Below are 9,360 nucleotides of genomic sequence, written 5' to 3'. Positions count from 1 at the left end.
TGCAGTGGTTCCAAAACAGATTTGTTTTGACAATTTTTATTTTGGCTCAAGCATCACTATGATCTGCAATACAAGAATTTAGCAAATCAAAAAGATTACCAATTATCTTTCGTCAATAGCATGGTTATGAAATCATTTTCAGTAAGGCTTTGTACAAATTCACAATTTTGTCCACAAGATAAACATTCAATTATCTTGTTTTATGGAGATCTTTTTTGAGCAATATTGGGACGGATTTAAAGCACGAACTTGATGTTGTAGTTGGTTAATCAATATCCGCGAGCTCAACTTCAAAAATGAGTTTAGCATTTGGTGGAATTCTGTTAAAGGAGTTAAGGAGAATCAGTTCCACAAAATTCAAAACTTCTCAAATCTACAAGTAGTGGAAACAAAGAACAGTCAATGTGGGTTAGTACACAAAATGGACACAAAGAACTGGAGTTGCTCAGCGGGTCAGGCAGCATCCCTGGAGAACATGGATAGATGACATTTCAGGTCGAGACCCTTCTTCAGACTGATTATAGGGGAGAGGCAGGACCTGCGTGGCAGGTTATAGGTCAACACAGACGAGAGGGGGGTTTTGATAGGCAGCTAATTAGTATAAAGGCCAAAGATAAGCTAGGAAGGTGGAAGAAAGGTTTGAAATTGCCAATTTCCTCCCTCTGGCTTTACAATCCCCGATTCTTCAAATTTGTCTCACAGCCACCTTCCTTCCTTTCTTATCTTTGTTTCAACCAGCTGCCTATCAAAACCCTCCTCTCTCGCCTGTGTCGATCTGCCACACAGGTCCTGCCTCTCCCTTTTTCCAGCTTTCATCTGCTCCCGTACAGTCAGTCTGAAGAAGGGTCTCAAATCAAGACGTCGCCTATCCATGTACTCCAGGGATGCTGCCTGACCCAGAGATACTTCAGCACTTTGTGTCCTTCACAAATCTACAAAAGTTATTAACCTCAAATGCCTTGGATCTACCATTTAATATTCAAGCAATAGATTTATTTAAATGTTATTTAATTTTAAAAATATAGTAGTACACTGCATCTCTTCTACGAACGTTAATTCTACTTAGAAAACTTACATGGTGCACAATGTACTGTTAATTGTTTTAACATTTATATTTTGTTGAAATTACACATTCTTTGTATAAGTACTGTGGACCTGCTTCGTTTCATCTGCAATATTAAGATTTTCACACGGCTATCACAGAGAAAAGGATACTTGGCTTCTGGGTGCCCTTTCTTACCGTATCCCCAATCAGATTCAATATGTAGGCGGGCTTTTTCTCCTTTACTCATGGTCAGGAGTGCTTCATCCCACTGTGGAGAGAAAAGTCTTTGACTCAACACTAAACAGTAGGTTAAAAAAATTAGATGTTCAAAACAATTGTCCCATAGGCCTAACTTGATAATGATACTTGTCAACCCATCCCACAGAGACCTAGATTCATCATTAAACTTTGTTGCGTTGCTGATATCAGTCAAATTAGCTTGTTACAACTAGTGTCATTACTTTTGGTATTGGATTTGAAATGACACTAAAAATTCCTGCTTTTAATCTTGCAGTAAATGCAAGTGTTTGACCATTGTATGGCTGCAAGATTGTTGTTTTTTCCGTTGTTAACTTGTGCATTCTTTCAATTTTAAATTAAATCAAGTGTGTTCTTACCCCTCGGATAACTTTTCCAACTCCTACTTTAAAGCTCAAAGGCTTTGCTGCCTTTTTCTTTTTTGAACCTGTTAAAAAGAAAGCCAGGATGTAGAAACAAAGGATTGCAGATGTTGGTTTATACCAAAGATAGACAAAGTGTTGGAGTAACTCAGCGGATCAGTCAGCTCTGTGGAAAATAGGGAAGGGTCCCAACCTGAAACATCACCCATCCTTTTTCTCCACAGATGCTGCTTGACCTGTTGAACTACTCTGGCATATTGTGTCTAAAAGAAAGCCCAGTCATGATATGAAGATATTTTATGTATGTTATACATCGGTACCTCAAGGGGCGACAATTCCTCTTGAGTTCTCTAGTTCAAATACTCAACACCACGTACCTTCCAGCACTTTAAAACCATGAGCTTTAAGACATCAACTTGGGCTACATTCTGGGAACCCATCACACTACCATCTGCTGGCACTCCAACAGCAATACAATATTCAGGACTCGATGTGGAGAAGTTGCCTGTGAAGAAAGATGCTGGGACAAGTAGTGGGACCACTCAGCATGAGAGGACCCCGGCTGGGATGGCGAATTCAGTTTATTGCCATAAAGAAGAAACCTTTGGAAGCAAATACTATGCTTGAGGACATAGCTTTCAGATGAAGGGCAGAGTTTAAAGGAGATGTACGAGGCAAGTTTTTTTCTACACAGAGGGTGGCGAGTACCTGGAACACGCTGCCGTGTTGAAGCTGATATGGTCGTGCATTGAAGGGACTTTTGGATATGCACGGAATAGGATGATATGGATCACATGCAGTTGGTCTTCGAATCATGTTTGGCACAGACATTGTGGGCTATAGGCCCTGTTCTTGTGCTGTAGTATGGTTTTATGTTTAACAACAGTCAGCTTGTGCAGCAAGTGTTGGCCTAGTAATACTAATATTCTGTGAACAAATATTTGTTCACAGAACAAATGTGAACAATTATTTGTTCTGTGAACAAATAAACCTTGGTGCAAGAGGCAATAGCACATCTTACATATTGCTCATAACGCAAAATGGCAAAATGTTTTGTTCCATAGGCTGCTTACCGGAAGCAACGTTTGAGTCAAACACAGTCCCGTCTTCTAACGTTCCAGTATACCAACAGTGAACAGTGTCACCCTTCTTGGGAAAGTTGATTTTGTCACCTTTTTGTACCATGGTTTTGGTATATTTTGGTGGTTCCTGTAATTGATGACAGGGCAATGTAACAGCTACTGTAATAGAATCTCAATATTCAGATCTATTATTTCAAACATGCAAAATTGTGATTAAATTAATCTTTACCTAAAGTCCAAACATTACACCATGACAGCTTAAAATATTGCCTGCAGATCAGCACAATCACCAAGAAAGTTTCAGCAGAGGGGTCCAACATCCTGCAGGAGGAGCATACCAGTGCCCTAGCTGCCAACCCGACGACTAAAAGAGGAACTGTCGAGAAAAATAAATTACCGTATCTAACTTTTTACCTCCACGCTCAGCCTCCTCACTGATGTCTATTGAGCCAAAGCGTCAACACTCAGTCTCAAACACGACTTTACCTCAAGCCAAACCACTCCCAGAATGGCTCCTCCCGAACAGCTGCACCACTAGTGCCTGCCTTCCTTTTATTCATCACTCCCCAGACACCAACAGTTGCTTTTTAAATCTCCGGTGTTGCTGCTCCTCTCAGCTGCTCACTTGCTGCCAAAATTGTTCTACTTAACTTAGTTCTGCGGAACTATACAATGTCACGTTGAACGAGTGATTCCAATAAATGAAATTAGACACTCGGACCTTAAATATTTGTATTAATTCATTCATGCATTTTAATAAGTTCATCAATTTTCTAAAACAATACAGATTTCACATACTAACCTCATTTACAGTCACTTCAGCTTTTTTCTCCTTCACTTTGTCCTGTGCAGCCTCCAACTTCACTTCTTTAAACTGCTGGGTGACATTCTCTGCACATTCTGTGCCTTTAAATCTCTGCAAGTCAAAGAACACAAAGGTGTTTATTTCAGATGAAAAATATAACCAATAACCATATAAAAATATAACCAGGCAAGCTGTCTCAGCAGTGCTTCCACACCTCAACAAAATATTTCCTGAAATAGAATCCCAAATTACCTGGAATTTGATGGTATACCCTGAAATTTTCAAAAATGCTTCCTGCGTTCTATTTGTTGTTGGGTTTTTTCCATGGACACACGTTAGCAACACAAAGAAGAACAAGGCAAAACAGATCTACGTAACTACACCGTATCTGTCTGATTCTGTTCCTCATTTGTACAGTGTTATACAAGGCAGCTTTCGTTGCCTCCAACAACTTTCGTTGTCTTAGTTTTTTCAACCTGCTCTCATGTGTGATGTCTCATGCTCTCAGTCTCTGCTCTCTCCCTCCCTTCGTCCCTCTCTCTCTCTCCCCCCCTCCATCCCAGGGTAAAAATCCTGTGGGGGGGGGGGGGAAAGACAGAGGGGACACACATTTCCACCCCCCCCCCCCCCGCTTTGAGAGGTGGACGATTTCCCCCCCCCCCCATGTTTTGTAATCCGGACTTTATCAGCCGCTTTCTAAGGGCTGAATCGGCCCATTCGCGGGGCCTTTCAGCGCCTGAGAATCAAACTGCTGCATCGAGGCGATCAAGGCTCCCGACGTTGAAGCCCCCACCGGCTGATAAAAGACCACATGAACGTGCCGATTCAAGCCCCACGATTCGGGGCGGACTAAGCTGCTGTTGCTGGAGTTCGGAGTCGGTCACCAACCAGGTCAGCTCCCGATGTTACGTCCACAGGGCCCAGGGCCGAAGCCTCGTGTATGTGTGCATGTGCACGAGCAGCCGCCACGAAATTGTGTCCCTCGCATGTTCTGATGCCGATTTCCGTGCCTGCTCCCTCACCCTTTCTCTCTATCTCCCCCCTTCCTTTTTTCTCTCCCTCCTACTCTTATTCCCTCCCTCTGTCTCTACCCCCCCTCCCACTCTCCACCTCTCCCCCTTGAGCCCACCCACTGTTCTGTAAAATCAAGGCCAATCCCAATGTAACTGCAATTTTCAAAAATGCTTCCTGCGTTCTATTTGTTGTTGGGTTTTTTCATGGACACACGTTAACAACACAAAGAAGAACAAGGCAAAACAGATCTATGTAACTACACCGTATCTGTCTGATTCTGTTCCTCATTTGGTAACTTTTCACCAAAGGCTTATCCAGAATTCTACCACTGCCTGAAAAATAATCAAAGGCTTAATTTTCACTGAGAAAGAGAATTCCAAAGACTCATTGTTATACGAGAATTTTCCCGAACAGTCTGTGACCCATAGCGTTGTGGCCATAGCGCTATGTTTGAAGCCCATAGCGTAGCAGCCGGTAGCGCTATATTTAGAACCCATAAAGCTGCAGCCGACAGCTCTTCATTTAAATTCTACGCGTTAAACTTACGCTGCTCTGTTTAAACCTTTGAGCGCCAAACCGGCAGTGCTGTGTGTATTACCCTTTAACACCCCTTCGCGGGCCGGATGCGAAAATTTCCCGAAATTATTCTATTTCCCTAAAATTACCCGAAGACAACCAGAATTTCCTTCAAAGTGGAAACACTGTGTCTCAGAAACATGACACAATTTCTTTTTGCTAGAGTTTTTCTAGGAATAAATGAAGAGGGGTTGTAAATGATAGGACCATTACAATTTGCATACCGTCTGAACAGATCCACGAACAATGCGGTCTCCCAGGTTTTGCCCACCGCTCTCTCTCATCTTGACAGCCAGAAGGGGGGCTACGTGAGGATGCTGTTCATAGACTTCAGTTCAGCCTTCAACACGATAGTCCCCACCAGACTGGCCGAGAAACTACTGGAATTAGGGCTCAATACCCCCTTGTGTGCCTGGGCCCTGGACTTTCTCACCGCCATGCCCTAGATGGGAGGGAATACATCGAAGTCCCTCATCCTGAGCACAGGATTCCCCCAGGGTTGCATCCTCAGCCCCCTATTGTACTCCCTGTACACACATGACTGTGTGGCTAGGTTCAGCTCCAACTCGATAATCAAGTTTGCTGATGACTGTGGTGGTGGGCCTGATCTCAGACAATGATGAGAAGGCTTACTGGGAGGAGGTGGCTGATCTGGCACTCCGGTGTCAGGACAACAGCATCCTCTTGAACATCAAAAAAACAAAGGAGCTGATCGTGGACTTTAGGAGGGCACATCATCCGAGGACGTACACACCATTGAGGATAAATGGGGATACTGTCGATAGGGCGAGCTGTTTTAAATACCTGGGAGTCGACATCTCTGAGGATATCACATGGACATCACACGCTGCAGCACTCGTAAGGCAAGGCAGCGCCTTTACCACCTCAGGCAATTGAGGAAATTCAGAGTGTCTCCGAGGATCCTCCAGTGCTTCTACTCAGCGGCTGTGGAAAGCATCTTGTCCGGAAATATCACAATCTGGTTTGGGAATTGCTCTGCCCAGGACAAGAAGGCTCTGCAGAGAGTAGTGCGTTTGGCCGAAAGCACTATGGGAACTTCACTCGCCCCTCTGCAGGAACTATACATCAGGAGGTGCAACTCCAGAGCCAATAAGATCATGGGAGACCCCTTCCACCCATGCAACGGACTGTTCCAGCTGCTACGGTCAGGCAAACGCCTCCGTTGCCATGCTGTGAGAACGGAGAGGTTGAGAAGGAGTTTCTTCCCAGAGGCCATTAGGACTGTAAACTCCTATCTCACCAGGGACTAACTTTACTGTACCATTCTACAGTTTTTTAGTTTTTTAATTGCTGGTTTTTCTTTAAATTGATGGTTTTTTTTCCCTTTTTCCTTCCTCCCACAATATTTAATATGTAAAAGAATATGTGATTCTGTTCCATTCTGTTTGTTGTTTGTTTGTTTGTTTGTTTTTTTTCACAAAGTCCGCGAGCATTGCCACTTTTCATTTCACTGCACATCTTGTATGTGTATGTGTATGTGACGAATTAACTTGACATTATACTAGTACAGAGATGTTTCTTAGGTGACCACATAGAAGCTTCATGATGAAAGGTTCGAATCATTGAAAAAAAGTCTATCTCCCATGATGGAGACGGTGACATCAAGAAAGGGGAGGGGGGGATGTCAGAGATGGTACAAGTGAATTTGAGTGTAGGATCAAAATTGATGGTGAGGTTCACGAGTTCTGCATGGGTGCAGGAGGTAGCACCAATGCAGTCTTATACCTTGTATAATAGTCAAGTACAGTACAACATCAATCTCATGGGGAATAAGCATATCAACCATTACATTTCATGCATCCAAATTAACCTTTTCTTACGTTTGCAAACTAGAAATTCAGGCTTTTTGATCAAAATCTTAAATGGTTGAATTAATAAATAAAGTGGACCAAGTGTTCAAAAATAGCTTTTTACCTTAGTTTCATAAAGTTGACTGTAGGCAGTTATTAGCTTTTCCTTTTTTGCAGTCTTTGCAACATTCTTGATATTTCCCATTAACTTATGTTCACCGAGAAACTACGTGAAACAAGAGACAACGTCAATAGTTTTCTCAAAAGAAGCATAGTTAATGTTTGCACATGGTTCGTATTCTTGCATGGTAAAATAAGCTAAATTATATTATTTTCAATGCATAAAATTGGCAAAATTACCTTTGCATTGAAAATAATAAATCTGCCATAATATTCGGTAAGTTTACAACACCACACGTGCAATGTTTTAAGACTGGGTCCGAGCATGGATAAGTTTGGAAGTGATTGGAGCTCAGCAGCTGGTTCTGCTGCAGCTCGCAGGACAAGGCCAGAATACCAGCGCGTCCAGGGTCCGGCTCTGCTGCTCCAGCCGCCGCCGCTCCCACTCACCGTCTCCGAGGCGTTCTCCTGCAGAAACTGGATGATGTCCTTCTTGGCCACCTCCTCGCCCCGCAGCTGCTCGTCGCTCCACTGCCTCGCTGGCTCCGCGGCCATGTCCGTGTAGCAGGCCGCCTGCCTCGTTCTGTTCTGCCCAAAGATCCGCTCTAAGAGCTTTGGTTCTGCCGGCCCATCAGGCCGCCGCCCAGTGGCCACAGGCAGTAGCGCCGCCGCCACCGCCTACATCTTGGAGCGGCCTGTCCCCGCTCCCCTCACACATGGAGCGGCCTGTCCCCCCTCCCCACACCGAGAGCAGCCTCTCCCCGCTCCGAGAGCAGCCTCTCTCCGATCCTCACCCCGAGAGCAGGTTCCCCCACACTGCGAATGACCTCCTTCCCCCCCACACCTCTTCCCACCGCTCGGAATGCACTGCTGTTGAGTGGAAACATATTGTAACCAATGGTGTTAGAACAACAACAATGTCTGAGAATTTTAATTTGGATGCGGTGAAACATAGTGCCACTCTGGAAGTCCACAGGTTGGTAAAATCATGTCCCCTTCAAGTAGCCCTTGGTTTCCCTCCCTCCCCCACCCTAGTTCTCCGACTTTCACTGTCCTGATTATTTTTTACTGATTGTATGTCTCCTTGTCACCTTCCCCTCAGCTAACAATGAACCATTCTACATTTCCTTGACCATAGTCTACTTTGATGTGAAGATGGAAACAGGTTTAAACCAGCACCTGCAGTGCCTTCCTATACATTTCATCTGCTTTGATCTGTCATTCTCACACCATACTCTTCCATATCTCTAGTCTCCCTCTCCCCTGATTTCCAGTCTGAAGAAGGGTCTCGACCCGAAACGTCATCTATTTCTTCACTCCTGTCTGGCTGAGTTACTCCTGCATTTTGTGTCTATCCCCTTTCTTGAAGATGGTCACAATCACAGAATCTCTGGGGTCCCCTGATAAATCCTCCTATGGACGATCAGATCGAGAATTCATGAATGAAGCTCTTCACTGGAGATATTGTTTCTTTCAGGCATTATTATTCTTGTCAGTCAATAGTAACAGCAAAATGTAGAAATAAAGAATTGCAGATGCAGGATTATACCAAAGATAGACACAAAGTGCTGGCATAGGGTCCTGACCTGAAATGTCACCCAATCTTTTTCTCCAGAGATGTTGTTTGATCCGCTGAGTTACACCAGTAACTGTAGCAGCAAGTCTGACTGGAGTAGGTTGTTCTAAGATGGGGGGGGGTCAAGGGATCTCATGTTGAGTAGCAATTATGGTTGACAAGGTATTGGAAGTGTTCTTTCAATCGGACATTTACCCACTTGGTTGTCTGTGGAATGTGACCTTAGGTGTTTGAGCTGTAGATGGCCTTGACAGTGCTGATAAACCAAGGCATAGCTAGAAATGAGTTGACGAGCCTCCTGTGCTCTCCATCTATGCTTTGGGTTATGTTTTTGTCTGCTGGGCCTCAGCTTTCAGGAACTGGCAATGCTGTTTCTTATACCCTCTGGAATTGTAGAGCTTCCAATGCAAGAATGCTTTACATTTACATTCCTTCCTGGGATAAATTAAGTTCTATTGTGTTGTATTTAAGGCGGGAGGAGGGGGAAGTGGGGGGAGAGAGGGGGGGGGGGGAAGAGAGGGGGGGGGGGAAGAGAGGGGGGGGGGGGGGAGAGAGGGGAGGGGGGGGGGAGAGAGGGGAGGGGGGGGGAGAGAGGGGAGGTGGAGAGGTGGGGGGGGGGGGGGGGGGAGAAGGGAGGGGGAGGAAGGGGGTGAGAAGGGAAGGGGAAAGAAGGGAGGGAGGAGAGGGGTACGGCCACCCAGCAGCCGTCAG

At 44.8% G+C, this 9,360-nt stretch overlaps 1 protein-coding gene across 1 annotated transcript; it reads right to left on the bottom strand.

Moving 5' to 3' along the window:
• On the bottom strand, positions 1–7,698 carry fkbp3 (FKBP prolyl isomerase 3). The gene is made up of 7 exons (XM_033027352.1): positions 7,524–7,698; positions 7,078–7,179; positions 3,550–3,663; positions 2,739–2,874; positions 1,663–1,730; positions 1,216–1,313; positions 1–320 (listed from the first exon to the last, which is right to left on the bottom strand). Exons 1-7 carry the CDS (start codon positions 7,626–7,628, stop codon positions 266–268), a joined length of 678 nt encoding a protein of 225 aa, XP_032883243.1. The 5' UTR covers positions 7,629–7,698; the 3' UTR covers positions 1–265.
• Positions 7,699–9,360: the final 1,662 nt, after the last annotated feature.

Source organism: Amblyraja radiata, chromosome 9, assembly GCF_010909765.2.
Source record: "Amblyraja radiata isolate CabotCenter1 chromosome 9, sAmbRad1.1.pri, whole genome shotgun sequence".
NCBI lineage: Eukaryota > Metazoa > Chordata > Chondrichthyes > Rajiformes > Rajidae > Amblyraja > Amblyraja radiata.
The sequence above is the reverse complement of the archived record's forward strand: the minus strand, read 5'-3'. Positions and strand labels throughout refer to the sequence as shown.

Bases quoted from the DNA above. Each gene is read 5' to 3' on its own strand.
- fkbp3 (XM_033027352.1), bottom strand. From the start codon at position 7,628: ATGGCCGCGGAGCCAGCGAGGCAGTGGAGCGACGAGCAGCTGCGGGGC. The intron at 2,875-3,549 runs GTTAGTATGTGA...CATCAATTACAG, and splicing joins CTGAAGTGACTGTAAATGAG to GAACCACCAAAATATACCAA. The intron at 1,731-2,738 runs GTAAGCAGCCTA...TCTTTTTAACAG, and splicing joins TGACTCAAACGTTGCTTCCG to GTTCAAAAAAGAAAAAGGCA.